Source organism: Pelophylax lessonae (assembly GCF_965119305.1).
Source record: "Pelophylax lessonae genome assembly, chromosome: 1".
NCBI classification, from domain to species: Eukaryota; Metazoa; Chordata; class Amphibia; order Anura; family Ranidae; genus Pelophylax; species Pelophylax lessonae.
This window is the reverse complement of record NC_138768.1, coordinates 784,910,712-784,926,506: the sequence shown is the minus strand read 5'-3', so window position 1 is coordinate 784,926,506 and position 15,795 is coordinate 784,910,712. Positions and strand designations below refer to the sequence as shown.

At 41.5% G+C, this 15,795-nt stretch overlaps 1 protein-coding gene across 10 annotated transcripts in view; it reads right to left on the bottom strand.

Annotated features, from left to right (window-relative positions):
* The window catches only part of PROM1 (prominin 1), a 295,046-nt gene that overhangs the window by 144,175 nt on the left and 135,076 nt on the right, over positions 1-15,795 (bottom strand). For all 10 annotated transcript variants that reach the window (XR_014224835.1, XR_014224836.1, XR_014224837.1 and 7 more), the window contains exon 3: positions 1,453-1,511. Coding sequence is in view for 4 of the 10 variants with exons in the window: in XM_082243084.1 (XP_082099210.1) it covers positions 1,453-1,511 (59 nt within the window). In the remaining 6 variants the exon portion in view is untranslated. The remainder of the gene's footprint in view (positions 1-1,452; positions 1,512-15,795) is intronic.

The window sequence follows — 15,795 nt, the reverse complement described above, 5'->3', positions numbered from 1 at the left end:
CCAGGCTGTGTGCGTCCATAGACAGTCACAAACAGCTCGGCTCCACCCCCCACCCCTTCCTCACAGGATTTGATTGACCGAAGCAGGAGCCAATGGCTCCCACTCATGCCTTTAGAACCACTTTAAATGTAACCCCTTCTGGAAGGATGTGCCTCCTTAATGACCAGGCCATTTTTTGCAATTCGGCACTGCGTTACTTTAACGGACAATTGCGCAGTCTTGTGACACTGTACCCAAACAAAAATTGATGTCCTTTTTTTCCCACAAATAGAGCTTTCTTTTAGTGGTATTTGATCACCTCTGCGATTTTTATTTTTTGTGCTATAAACAAAAAAGTGCAGCAATTCTGCAAAAAAAAAAAAATATATATATATATATTATATATATATATATATATATATATATATATATATATTTTTTTTTTTTTCTGCTATATAACATTCCCAATTAAAAAATGTAAAAAAATCAAATTTTTTCATAATTTTAGGCCAATTTGTATTCTGCTATATTTTTGGTAAAAAAAAATCCCAATAAGCGTATTTTGATTGGTTTGTGCAAAAGTTACAGCATCTACAAACAAGGGGAAACATTTATGCCATTTTTATTTATTTTTTACTAGTATTGGCGGCAATCTGCGATTTTTAGTGGGACTGCGTCATTGCGGCAGAGAGATCGGACCCCTAACTGACATTTTTTACACTTTTGGGGGGACCAGTGACATTACTACAGTAATCAGTGCTAAAAATATGCAACAATGACACTGGCAGGGAAGGGGTTAACACCAGGGGTGATCAAAGGGTTAAGGGCCTAGGGGTGTATTCTAACTGTATGTGGGAGGGACTTCTGGAATCAACACAGAGACCTGTGATCCTAAATAGGAGGATAACAGGAGGAGTTCTGTGTTCATTCCAGAGAGAACAGTCTGCTGTGTTTACAACAGCAGTCCGTCGTCCTCAGCGGGAAGCGATCGTGAGTGCCCGGCAGCAATCGCAGCCGACAGTCCCATGGATCGGCTTCCCTTCTTCCTAATGGGAGCAGGCGTGCCCCCAGGAGCGCTCCCGTGATCCGATGCACCCATACGTCAGTACGTGCAGCTGAGCCAGCCTGCTGCAGTATTTCTGCGGTAGGCGGTTGGCAAGTGGTAAATGAATAACTACCAATGTTATTCAACAATAGATCTTTCTTTTAAAAATCTAAAGAATTGCACTTTATCTGAGCAGCCAGCATAAAGTAAAGTAATGGTGTAAAGCACTTCAGAACTATGCATTTTCACATATTAACTCTTCATGGTCTGTGTTATTTGAGGTTGTGGCAGTGGGTGTATCCTTTTCCTACATAGTGTGTACTGAAGGAGGTCCCTATTTCTCATCTCAGGAAGATGGGAGGTGTGTAAAAGGTTTTGCTATGTTTTAACATTGCTACAAAACAACAGTAAAACTAGTTTCAGATTACCTTTTGATAGTCACTGCGTGATGAGCCAAACTTCTGTACTGCTATCCGCTTTACCAAATCTGAAATGCACAAATGAAAAGAATGTCATTATAATATCCCAATCAAATAAAATATTTCACACATACATAAAGTGGTTGTAAACCCTTCCATATATCTTGTGAAGTAACTTGCCTCAGGTGATACACAGAAATGAAACAAATGCTCCTACATAAGTTGTATCTGTCTGTTCTGCAGTCTTCTCTTCTTTACAGATGTTCAAAGTCCACAATTTATAAAGCTTGTCTGAGCTTTCAGAAAGCAGGGGGCGGGGAGCTGAAGTTAAAATGGGGGGTGTAGAACCAGCGCTATGGATAAGAACAGCCAGGCAGTGAAATATATAAGGTTGCAGCCACCAACCGACCTCTAAGAAACTTAGAGGCAGAAATGTAATGTGGGGGTGAAGAGTTGGAAATCGGCGCTACCTACCACATGTGCAACGATGTGAGTGAAGAGGAAAAAGTGCTTAGTGCATACAAAATAGTGCAAAGATGTGACATGTATAATTAATCTTGTGAATAAATAATAAAATATCCAATAAATAAATGAATAAAAAATTAGATAATAATTGTATCGTGTTTGAAGTGGAGTAAATTATTGGGTATGTGTATAAAATTAGTGGTTGCAATTGCCACTATAAAATGCTGAGTGAGGTAGTTGTGAATCAGTCATAAATACTATGAAAGTACCATTTGTATATCCTTTGTGTTAAATGCTCATGTAATGTGTCGGTTTGGACACTAGAGGTCACACTTACCCTGGGACCACAGAAGTGTATAAGCCAGAAAACAGGAACTAAGTAGTTCTCAAACCTGACTGCTGGTGGTCCCACAGGACCAGAAAGATCCCATCTGGGTGCAAAGGGAAAAATAAAAGATCCTTAGTGTGACAAGTAAAGAGCGGATATACAAGGCAATAGTATCGACTCACGCTTGAGATTGATGCAGCAGATCTTCTCAGATACTGGCAGTCTACGCCGGGGAAAACTACAGCGTTCCAAGCATCGGCGAGCTGCGGACCGGAAGTGACGTGGGTTTCCGCCCGACGTACGTTTCGTCATAGGACGTCTACGGGGAGCTGAAGTTATACACTGCAGAGGCTGATGGAAGGGAAAGGACACCCCCTTCACACAGCACACAGGAACAGAGATGAGGTTGTCAATCAGCTGGAGGTCCCTCCCCGTCACCATTTTTCTCTTGGGTGTCAGGAAAACTTGTCAGAAGTGACTCATGCTGATAGCCGAGAAACCAGGCAGCAGACAGAAATGACCCTTAGTGTTCTTAATTGAGACAAGTACACACTATAGAGGGATATGCTTTGTTCATATTTGATATCTGAGGTTTACAACCACTTGACCTCTGGAAGATTTACCCACCTTCATAACCAGGCCATTTTTTGCTAAATAGGCTACTGTGTTACTTTAACTGACAATTGCACGGTCATGCAACACTGCACACAAATTAAATGATTCATTTCCTCCCATAAATAGATTGGTGGTATTTGATCACCACTGTGTTTTTTATTTTTTGCGCTATAAAAAAAAAACCTGGCAATTGTAAAAAAAAAAAAAAAAAAAAAGAAAAAATTTGCTTTCTGCTATAAAACATATTTGATAAAAAAGGAAAAATAAAATGTCTTCAAAAATGTAGGCCAATATACTGCTACATGTTTTTGGTTAAAAAAAAAAAAATCCCAATAAGCGTGTTTTGAATGGTTTGTTAAACTTATAGCGACTACAAACTTTGAGATATTTTTAGAACATTTTTATTTATTTATTTATGTTTTTTAAACTAGTTATAGCGCAACTGCGACTGACAATCTGACACTAACTGACTCCTTTGACACTTTGTGGGAACCAGTGGCACTAATACATTGATCAGTGCTAAAAAAATATACACTGTCACTGTACTAATGACACTGGAAGAGAAGGGGGTTAAATATCTAGGACGAACAAAGGGTTAAATGTGTGCCTAACCAGTTTTTTGTGTTTACTGTATGGTGCTTTTATTAACCTCCCTGGCGGTATGATTCTTTCAGATTTTTTATATATATATATATATATATATATATATATATATATACACACATATATATATATATATATATATATATATATATATATATATACACACACACACACACATATATATATACATATATATATATATATATATATATATATACACACACACACACACATATATATATATTAACACATATATATATATATATATATATATATACACACACATGCATACATACATACATACATAAAAAGTACAGTAAAACTGCAGGAAAGGGCACTTGGGGGCAATTTATTTCATTTTGCAATGTATCAGTGTGTTTGTGTGTTTTACATTTGAATTTGCTGCCGGTTCCACCCCCCTGTGAACGTCACGTCGCAGGAGACGGAAGCCAGGGCTCACAGAGGATCGGTAGGAAGATCCGCCGCCGCTCACCGCCGGGATACATCGCTGGATCCCGGTGACAAGGTAAGTAACCCCTCTACCAGGATCCAGCGATCTTCCTAGCGGGGTTACCGCTTTTGGCACTGAAATTTAACCCCGAGCCACACTCGGGAATACTGCTAGGAAGGTTAAGGGATGCGCTGGATTTTATTCCCTGCTTTGCATGGAAACAAATTCCAGCACATCCCCACTGACAGGACAGAGCTCTTCCTTGTTTACATATGCAGAGGTCTGTTCTATCTCTCTCTCCTCGCCAATCAGCGGGTTCTGGCGGGTATCCGCTGACCGCCACCTGCTGATCGGTTTGTGCTATGACTAATCATAGCACAAATGGCGCCCCCTAGGTACATGATCTGGCACAGGAGAGCTACTTTGCTGCTGTACTCTTACATGAGGCAGTCAGCAAGTGGTTAACATAAGCCTTTGGATTCACAGGCTCTGTTTTAAAACCAAGATATCAAAACACCCTAAAGCTCAACACACGTTGATTAAACCATTTCCCTTAGCATCATGTTTGTAATACAAGAGCCTGCCTGATTCAATACAAATTGAATTGGATAGTTTAGGTCTTCATCAGTGGCAGCCCGTCCATTAGGGGCGCCGCCCCCCTATCCATGCGTCCAGCCCCCTGATCTACATGCAGGCCAGGGCATCGGATGCATGGATTCCAATGTGGGATTTTATTTTCTTTAAGCATGTGATTAAAGCCAGAGGCTCTAATAGGCTTTAAAAAAGGGTGGAGCACTGCGCCCTGAGCCCACCCAGTTGTGTGACAATAGCGAATGAATATTCGCTATTGCCACACTGCTTCTCCTCCTGCCCAATCAGGAAGCGGGTCCTGAGACCAGTTTCCCGATTGGCCAAAAGGAGAAGGCATCCTATTGGCCAAGAAAGAGGGAGGCGACGGCCGCTGAGAAGGAACATGGAGACTGAGGGGGAAGCCGCCGCTGCCTGTCAGTCTCGTGGAGCAAGGTAAGTAAACTGGCACGGGGGGGATGGGGTGGTGTGGGCTGGAATGATTGGGGAGGTCCGTCCGACGCCCCCCCCCCCCCTAACTGATGGAGCACCAGCCGCCACTGGTCTTCATATTATATCATTTTGGTGGATCTAAAGTGGCTTGTAAGTAAAAAATTGTTGGCCATAGCACTATATGCACCTGTAATAAAATAGCAACCAATCAACAATATTGGTTTCCTACAGTGTACTTTTTATTTCCACGTTTCCTAAGTGTTTAATCTAATGTCATTGACTTTGCGTAGGGAAGACATGAAGAACAGAGTTCACACAATCTTTGCACGTAATCAACATAGGTATGTAAAAGGACACGGAAACAATATAAAAATATTGTGGAACATGAAATTAGTTCTATAAAAACATCAACCTTTTGCCTATGAACAGGGCACAGTGAATGCGTGTCACAGAATTCAAGGAATAAAATATATGGGGATCTTCACAAAGTAAGTTGACAAACTTCAAAATCACTCTGATTAACAGGAGGAGTAGTCTAGAAATAATTAAAATACAATATAGAAACTAAAGTGATTGTAAAGTCTTGTCCTTTTTTTAAGGTAAAAATAACAAAACATGTTATACTTACCTCCTCTGTGAAGTGGATTTGCACAGAGCAGCCCAGATCCTCCTCTTCTCGGGTTCCTCTTCGCTGCTCCTGGCCCCTCCCTCCTTTTAAGTGCCCCCACAGCAGGCAGCTTGCTATGGGGGCACCCGAGCTGAGTCACAGTACCCTGTATCCATTTGGACACAGAGCCACGGCCCCCACCTCCTCCCCTTTCTCTTCTCATTGGCTGACTGACTTTGATTGACAGCAATGGGAGCCAATGGTGCTGCGCTGCTGTCTCAGCCAATGAGTCGAGACCCAGGCAGCTGAGACATTCCTACTAAATTGCTGGATCTAGATGGACCTCAGGTAAGTATTAAGGGGGCTGAGGGGGGCTGCTGCACACAGAAGGCTTTTTTATCTTAATGTATAGAAAAACCTTCTACCTTTACAACCTTTTTACATAGAATTTTACATTTTGGCATTTGACCATAAAAGCGCTGTGGGCTCCCACCTCAGGTGCTGTGGTGGAAGCAGGGGCGTAACTACAGGGGTTGCAATCGCTACCGGGCCCCATGCTCCAGGGGGCCCGGTAGCAAACCAGTGGGTGAACTTCCAGGATCGCAAAGGTGTCACACTTGCGACCGGACCCTGGCATTGCACCACTGTGGGGAGGCCCCAAGATTGCAGGAAGGGGGCCCACAAGATTGCAGGAAGGGGGCCCACTGCAGAACCTGTGAAAGAATCCTGCTGCGGGACCGTAATAAAAGGCCATGCAACGAGTGTAAAGAGCCCCAGGATTAGTGGGAAGAGCCCTGGGCTTGAAGGTAAGGGCCCCGGCCAGGGTTCTGGGGGGCCCTTCATGGTTTCTTGCATCAGGGCCCTGAAGGTTCTAGTTACGCCTCTGGGTGGAAGAGCATAACTGAGTAAGGACCCCCTCCTGCTGTCAGTGCTCCTGGGTACCCTGCTGTCAATCTGGTCCTCCTACATGTACTGGGAGCGCTGGGCAGCTTCTGTATGAAGGAAGGCTGTAAATAGGGTCACATAATTAGTTCCTATGTGCAAACCAAAGGTTTGTCCTTTGAGCTACACAAAATGTCAGTTCCTACAAAAACGTAGTTCTGATTTAACTCCTTATTAACCCTTAGGTAACCCAAAATGGTTTATTGGAACTCTTTCCTTCTCCCTTTTCTTTTAAATTGAAAAACGAGTTTATTTGTGGTATATAAAACAAAGGTACAAAAACCATGGTATAAAAACCAAACATACAAAAAGGAGCACATAAAGGGTACATCATTACACGTGAGTACATCTGTAACAAAATGGGACAAAATTGTATGGAATAACTGTCGAGAACATGTGGTAAAAGCTGAGATACAAGCATGGAGAAGAAATTATGTGATCACAGGGAGAACATAATAGTCGGGGGGGGGGTATGCCCCATCCATTCCATACGATCCATAGCAACAGTAGGGCTAAGGCTACAATCGTCTCACCCAGGTTTCTGATCGCTACAGATCCGGGAGAGTTCCAGCCACCTATTCCAGACCCTGTCAAATTTGGCAGGACACCCTCTATGCCTATAGAGCAGTCTTTTATAACGAAGGGTAGAGTTTACGTCCACTATCCATTCTTGTAAGGTAGGGGTATGGGCTTACAGCCACAATTTAGCTATAAGAATACGTGCACTAAAAAGAGTCTCTTGTAGGAAAGTGGCAAAAAATGTATCTATGTCAGCCTCAGGTAATAGTCCAAGGATGCAGCTTTCCTTCTCACTTTTACTTTTTTTTTTTTTTTTGCTGATACTATTTAACTTTTTATTGTTTGCTTATTTTTATTGTTCCTTTTTGAACCCCCACATAAGAAAAATATACATAATATTTAAAAAACAAAAACAAGAAAAAATTTACCCTATTTTCCGGCGTATAAGACGACCCCCCTAATTTTCATCTACCGGTAATACTTATACTTAAGTTACCTTGGAGATATTATACTCGGTGTATAAGACGACCCCCAATTTTTGGGGGATTTTTTTGAGGTTCAAAAGTAGTCTTATACGCCAGAAAATACAGTAGTTTGTGACTAACTGCTGCTTTCTACAAGCCACATGATTTTGGTGCCTTTATAACAGGGTCAAACTTGCAGAATAGAAAGAAAAGGGGGTTCAATAACCCCCTTTTCTATATGGGATAGTGACAGGTAATGAGTTGAGTGACAGGGAGCCAGCTAGGGGGAAACAGGGTTCCTAGCTGGTGGTTGGTTGAATAAGCCCCTATCCTAGTAAGTCTAACATGTAGCTGGGGAGATTAGTTGAGGTACCTGGTTAGTTCCTGTTCTTCCCGCCTTCTGAGTCTGTTCCAGCCCTATTTAAGGGGGCTCTCAGGTGATTGAATCCTCAGACCACCCTCATCATCCCAGATCGTGCGGTTCCCCTCCCCCCCTCCCTTTGGTTTGTCACGGCCAGTATATTATTTGTAGGGTCACCTTTGTCAGTAAGCAAAGGGGGACGATAATTTTCTCTGTATATGGCATGGTAATTAACCACTTTACCACCGGAGGATTTTGCTGTCTTACGTCTGGGCCACTTTTTGCGATTCGGCGCTGTGCGACTTTAACTGACAATTGCGCGGTCATGTGACGCCGTACCCAAACGAAATTTACGTCCTTTTTTTCCCACAAACAGAGCTTTCTTTTGGTTTGATCAACTGTGCGATTTTTACTTTTTGCGCTATAAACAAAAAAACAGCGTTTATTTTGAACAAATAACAATATTTTTTACATTTATTTTATATGAAATTCCCCCCCCCAAAAAATGTAAAATCCAACATTTTTTTTAAATTTTTGGCCAATTTGTTTTCTGCCACCTATGTTTGGTAAAAAAAAAATCACAATAAGCGTATTTTGATTGGTTTGCGCAAAAGTTATCGCGTTTACTAACTAAGGGAAAGATTTCTGTCATTTTTGGTGTTTTTTTTTTTAACGAGTAATGGCGGCGATCTGCTTTTTTTTTTGCGGGACTGCGACATTGCGGCGGACAGATCGGACCCTTGACTGACATTTTTGACACTTTTGGGGGTACCAGTGACATTACTACAGTAATCAGTGCTATACATATTCACTGTTACTGTAAAAATGACACTGGCAGGGAAGGGGTTAATTTTATTGGAGAGGGAGGGGTTAATGTATGCCTGGTGCTTACTAACGTGTGTGGAGGGAGGTGACTGAGTGACACAGGGACAGATCACATGTTCAGCTATGCAATCTGCTCTGCAATCTGTCACTGTTTGTCACTTAGGAGATCCGCCCGCTTTGTTTACACAAGCGGGCGGATCTCCAGACTCGATTTCCCGACGATCGGGGAAGAGCAGCCGCTCCTACCCTGGCCCGACTCCTGCTGTGACTGAAAACAGCGGGAGCGAGCCTCCAGCGGTGCGCGAGCGCCGCCCACAAGGGGAGGAGTCCAGCGACGTAGGTCTACGTCGCTGGACGGAATCGAGACACTTTGCCGCAGTACAGTCCCAGTGACTGGTCGGCAAGTGGTTAATTCTGTTATGGATAATTTATTGATTATTATTTATTGTTCAACTTGGGCCGTAGTGGCCGGGTTTATTTTCATGGTTTGAAATGTTTTGAAAAAGTTTAACTGTTTATTGAAACAAATAATAAACGGCCGCGGCCTTTTTTAATCCAACAGCTATGTGTGCAGTGTCATCCTTTATAGATAAGTTTAGAGTTTTAAAGAAAATCCTGTCTACTATCCCATAAAATGAGCCATAACCTTAGTTTTAAGATGGAAAAACACATTTTGGATATCTTAAAGAAAATAAAAAACCTCCCTCTGTTTTTTCATGCTCATTGTGACAAAAAAGCACAGGTTAGACCACACCCCACTCTATAATCCATTTAGTCTTCTAGGAACCAAAACATGTTGGCCTCAAGCCTAGAGCTACATGGCGGATGGCTTGTAATATCTCATGTGAATGATCTCTTTGTTTGTATCACATTATAGGTAATAATATTTCCAATAGCATAACTGAGTAGCAATTAATCTCCTGTATTCTCATCTATAGACTTGAATGGGAGCAGGAGACTAATCACCCATTTTAATCTCTCATTTAGGACACATTTGAGCTACTTTTCCCATTCAAGTATACTCCTGTGAAATGAATCTAATGCGCCTAATTAAACCATCAGAAACAATTTCTAGTAAGAAAGTCGGAGCAGAAGGACATTTCAAAAATCGTCCGTGCATTCCTAAACTGAAGCCAGCATAGAGAAACTGTCCTTTTTGCTCCTTGTGCTGGCCCAGCCACTGCATGTGCATGCTGCCAAAGAAAATGAATAAGCTATTGCACTAACTGGAACCCAACTTTCATTTAACAGGGCACATAAGAGGACCAGGAAAGTGGTAGGGGACACCAGGTGAAGTGGATGCAGCTCCTCTGAAATTAAGTCTTGAGATCCTAATGCACATATAAAAGACAAACACAAGAGGGTGCTTCCATCTAGGTGTAGTCATTTATTAAAGTATAAAAGACAATAAAAATGTACTCACTAGATAAAAGTGGATCAAGGCTTGTCATAAACCCATATAGACCTCCATAGGATCACCGTGATGCTGAAGAGCTCTGCAGGCATGTGGGCTAGTTGAAGCAAAGCTCTTGATGGAAGTACAGCTGTAGCTGGGTGCATCATGTAGCCACATTCCCTCCACTTCATGCCATCACCTAGCCAAGAGAGGTGCTGTTTGGAGCCCCAGCCGACTTGCCACTTCTGGAACCTGTTGTTGCTTATGTTCCAGCCTGAAGCCTGACAGCTGTACTTCCATCAAGAACTCTGCTTCAACCAGCCACATGCCTGCAGAGCTTTGCAGCCTCACGGTGATCCATTGGAGGTCTACAGTGCATCCAGAAAGTATTCACAGCGCTTAACTTTTTCCACATTTGGTTATGTTACAGCCTCATTCCAAAATGGATTAAATTCATTATTTTCCTCAAAATTCTACAAACAATCGCCCATAATGACAACCTGAAAGATGTTTGTGTGAAATCTTTGCAAATTTATTAAAAATAAAAAAAAAAATCACAGGTACATAAGAATTCACAGCCTTTGCCATGACACTCAAGATTGAAGTCAGGTGCATCCTGTTTCCACTGATCATCCTTGAGATGTTTCTACAACTTGATTGGAGTCCACCTGTGGTAAATTCAGTTGATTGGACATGATTTTGGAAGGCACACACCTGTCTATATAAGGTCACACAGTTAAAAGTGCATGTCAGAGCACCAACCAAGCCATGAAGTTCAAGGAGATGTCTGTAGACCTCTAAAACAGGATTGTATCAAGGCACCGATCTGGGGAAGGGTACAGTAAAATGTATGCAGTATTGAAGGTCCCAATGAGCACAGTGGCCTCCATCATCCATAAATGGAAGAAGTTTGGAACTACTAGGACTTTTTCAAGAGCGGGCCGCCTGGCCAAACCGAGTGATCGGGGGAGAAGGGCCTTAGTCTGGGAGGTGACCAAGAACCCGATGGTCACTCTGACAGAGCTCCAACATTTCTCTGTGGAGAGAGGAGAACCTTCCAGAAGAACAATCCTCTTTGCAGCACTCCACAATTAGGTCTGCATGGTAGAGTGGCCAGACGAAAGACACTCCTCAGTAACAGGCACATGAGAGCTCGCCTGGAGTTTGCCAAAAGGCACCTGAAGGAGTCTCAGACCATGAGAAACAAAATTCTCTGGTCTGATGTAACAAAACAAAGATTGAACTCTTTGGCCTGAATGACAAATGTCATGTCTGAAATCAGGAACCACTCATCACCTGGCCAATACCATCCCTACAGTGAAGCATGGTGGTGGCAGCATCATGCTGTGGGGATGTTTTTAAAGGAGAGGAACTGGGAGACTAGTCAGGATCTAGGGAAAGATGAATGCCGCAATGTACAGAGACATCCTTTATGAAAACCTACTCAAGGGTGCTCTGGACCTCAGACTGGGGCGAAGGCTCATCTTCCAACAGGACAATGACCCTAAGCATACAGCCAAGATAACAAAGGAGTGGCTATGGGAGAACTCTGTGAATGTCCGTGAGTGGCCCAGCCAGAGCCCAGACTTGAACCCAATTGAACATCTCTGGAGAGATCTGAAAATGGCTGTGCACCGACGCTCCCCATCCAACCCGATGGAGCTTGAGGGGTCCTGCAATGAAGAATGGGAGAAACTGCACAAAAATAAATGTGCCAAGCTTGTAGCATCATACTCAAAAGGTCTTGAGGCTGTAATTGGTGCCAAAAGGTGCTTCAACAAAGTATTGAGTGTGAATACTTACTTGATACTTGATACACTCAATACTTGAGTGTGAATGGCTGTAAATACTTATGAACATAGGATTTTTTTTTTTTTTTTTAATAAATTTGTAAAGATTTCAAACAAACTTCTTAAACGTTGTCATTATGTTATTGTTTGTAGAATTTTGAGAAACATAATACATTTAATCCATTTTGGAATGAGGCTGTAACATAACAAAAATGTGAAAAAAGTGAAGCGCTGTGAATACTTTCCGGACGCACTGTATATGGGTTTATGACAAGCCTTTATCTACTTTTATCTATTCTAGTGAATGCATTTTTGTACTTTTTTTTTCTTTTGTTTTAAATAAATTACTACACCTAGATGGAGGCTTGTTATCGCTGTTTTAATGTAAGTGCACAACTTTTTTACAATAAAAGAAACATTTGTACAATACTATACTATGTGGAGCCTTGTAGTTTACATAAACTGTACATCAATCATTGTGCATGAGTAAGGATTTGTGGGCTTGACTTCTTTGAGTACTTGTCCGCCTTCCATCCATGTTTTTGCTGCCTGGGGCCATCTGAGTGGTTATTCAAGCTTCTGCCAGTGGATTTGAGCATTGATTGAGTGCTTTTAGACCTCTTTGAGTAAAGGTGGTGGCTGGCCTTCTGGTAAGCCTCCAGTGTGATCACATCTTGGGTGTCACAATTGCTATCCTTGGATTTTCTTTCACTCAGCACAGAATTTTGTATGGGACTTTTCCTTTAAGGACACTTTATAACCACTATCGTTTTTGATTATACACTTAGAACTATTCATTAACATGAGTTTATTTTGGCACTAATTGATTTATCTAGTTCACATATGTTATTATGTATAGCACTGCACTCTCTTTTTGTATATTGTCACTTGCCTAGTATCAAGGTTATAGTGTTCAGATGCTAATATTGTAGGATCTAAGCGCAGACCTACTTCTCTCCTTTTACTTGTTTTTTAAATATTTAGATTCTCGCAATAGCCCAATTGTGGCTGGTTTGCTTTAAAGTGATTCTATGCTTTGCCATGTAGAGCAATGCAACAGCTTTACTTTAAAGTGTGACTCGTCAGCAGATTATACCCCCCTTCTCTACGACCCTCCACCACTCCATTCTAGCCAGAAGTAATGAGAAATACCCTATACGTCTGGGATCCTAACTCACTCCTCTTCCTCCCATGGTGTTTAGTAATTGGCTGCTTGCAGCTTTGTAACTCGATGGTAGGGATAGAATACTCATCCCTGTGTAAGTGAGGACCTAGAGCTTACACAGGTCTTCCTCTCTTTTTGCCTCCAGTGGCCAAATGCCATGGCTGGGAATGAAAGGTAAGTATGAGCTGCTCGTGAAGCCACAAGTAGAATTAATCTGTCATGAACAAAGCACAAGTTCTGTTTACCACTAGTGCAAATTCAAGGTTGGACTATTAATAAGACTACTATTTTCATAAAAATATTTTGGAGGAAAAATCATTTTTATTTCTACAATTGTTCCTTTCTGTGACAGGTACCCTAAAGACAGACTGTTCTTACTTTTTATATATATTTATTTTGTATCAGTGTGTAGGCAGGTACAGTTAGCCTTCCCCCTGTAGATGGCCTAGTGCCAATATTGCACAGGAAGGGGAGTTTCATAAGAGAATCTGTCCTTTAGATATTCTGTACAGTGTCTAGAGAAAGTATTCTGAATCTCCAGAGACTTCAGTGGCCATCTTGGGTGAGGGGACTTTTAAGGGGTCCCACATTATTTTGGTGCACTTCTGGCGAGTGTGTAGCAACAAAAGACGTAAGCCATGTGGAAGATGGTAAAACAAGTGCCTCTAAGTGCAGTGTGATGGTATATTTTAATAAACCCCACAACAGGGCTACTTACAATAGATTGGTAAAAAACAGGCACATCAATAGGTGTAGATATGGATGCAGAGGTAATCAGCTGTGGAAAAATGCAGAACCCCCCCCCCTCCAACTCTGTACATAATGCACTACTGGTATTTAATGCCCCTTCCTCTGTTTGTGAAATTTTATTACACCCATAATTTGGTGGAGGTGTGTGTGTGGGGGGGGGGGGGGGTCGTAGTTGAGTTCCTGTACCTATTATCTGAGAAACAAAACCCTGCCCTTAGTAATGGAAACCGTCCTCCAGTAACATATACACTAAGCACTGCGATTGTACATTATCTAGGTTGCTTATATTGGTACAGAAGAACAGTTTAAGAGCCATTTTTACACTTCAAGTCGCCTGACAAGTCGGAGTAGTGTGAACCGGCTCTAACTGTTGCTGTAACCAAAACTGTGCAAAATGTATATAAAACACGTTAGTACACGAAGATGGTTACAATGACTATATAACTTTGTTAGTATATCAGATGCTTCTTTACATGAATACTTATTTCCAGCTGGCTGCATAACCTTGTATCTCCCATCAATACGCTTCAATGTTCAGGCTATAATTCATCACTCGTCTCAGCTCGGAATATTGAGCTTTCTCCAGCATGGACTCAGGACTTTCATCAGTACGACACACTGTATTAGGAATTCAATCAACATTCTTTTTGTGTCCCCCTGTTGGGAACCCTTTTTTTTTTTATATACCATGTTTGATGTAACCATCTCATTGTTGAATTAATGTGTCAATTATTTTGTTTGCATTAAAATTATTTTGTAAAAGAAAACACGTTAGTACACTATACACTTTGCGCAAGTATTGCTTTCCAACAAAAGTTACTTAACTCAGGCCCCATCAACAAGTGGGTGGAGGGTAATGTTTAGGATTTCACCTTTGTATAGATCCTTTTCATCAAGTATGAGTAAAATTACTCTGCAATGGCAAAGATGCCAATGAAAATTTAGTATTTAACTGGGCAGTATCCAAACTGTCATGCTCTTTCTGATTTTACGACTCAGTCTGTCCATGACCTGGAACAAGCAAATAACCAGTAAAGTATGAACTTCAGGTTCGTGATTTATCAGAAAGTCGAGTTAGGATCGGGATGGCAATTATTATTATTATTATATAGGATTTATATAGCGCCAACTGGTTTTGCAGCACTTTGCAACAAAAAAGGAAGACTGAACAGTTACAATACAATAAAATACAAGAGGTTTAAGAGGTCCCTGCTCATAAGAGCTTACAATCTAATAGGGTGGGGTAAGTTGTAACTGTGGAGGATGAGCTGATGGAAGTTATAAAAGATTAGTTGGAGGCATGATAGGCTTCCGTAAAGAGATGAGTTTTCAGGGATCGCCTAAAGGCAGTAGGAGATAGCCATACAGATTAAGGTAGAGAGTTGCAGAGGATGGGAGAGGCTCTGCAGAAGTCCTGCGAGACGAGCATGGGAGAAGGAGACAAGAGAGCTTGAAAGCAGGAGGTCTATGGAGGATTGGAGAGGACAGATTGGGTGATATTTGGAGACAAGATTAGTGATGTAGCTCGGGGCAGAGTTGCGAAAGGCTTTATATACTAACTTTGTATACTACTGTAACTAGCTGCAATACTGTGCATTATCCAGATACCTTTTACAAACATAAGAAGGTTACATAAGCACACATTTAACATGCCTTAAATTATTTAAAGTATATCAGGCAAATTAAGCAAGTTACCAATATAACCTTTCATTTTTTTTTCAGTCTCCTGCTGTTCCCTTGAAACACTTTTGGAAATCTCAGCAGCACAAACAATTCAAGTTTTTTTTTTTTTTTTTTTTTCGATGGCAGATAAAGGTGTTTGAAGAAGTATTTAAAATTAAAAACAGCAGTAGATGTAACAAAGAAAGCATCCCATGTATCTCTATAGGTATGTATGCTCTGAGCCCTCAATTTCCTGCAGAGATTTGCAAAGTGCAAACACAGGGGATGTTCTCCTTTCATAGAACAACCAAACTGCAGGATATTTGCATTCCTTCCCTTCCCTCTTCCACTGCCAATCTGTGTCTAGGGAAGAGCTGTGCTTAGGAAAT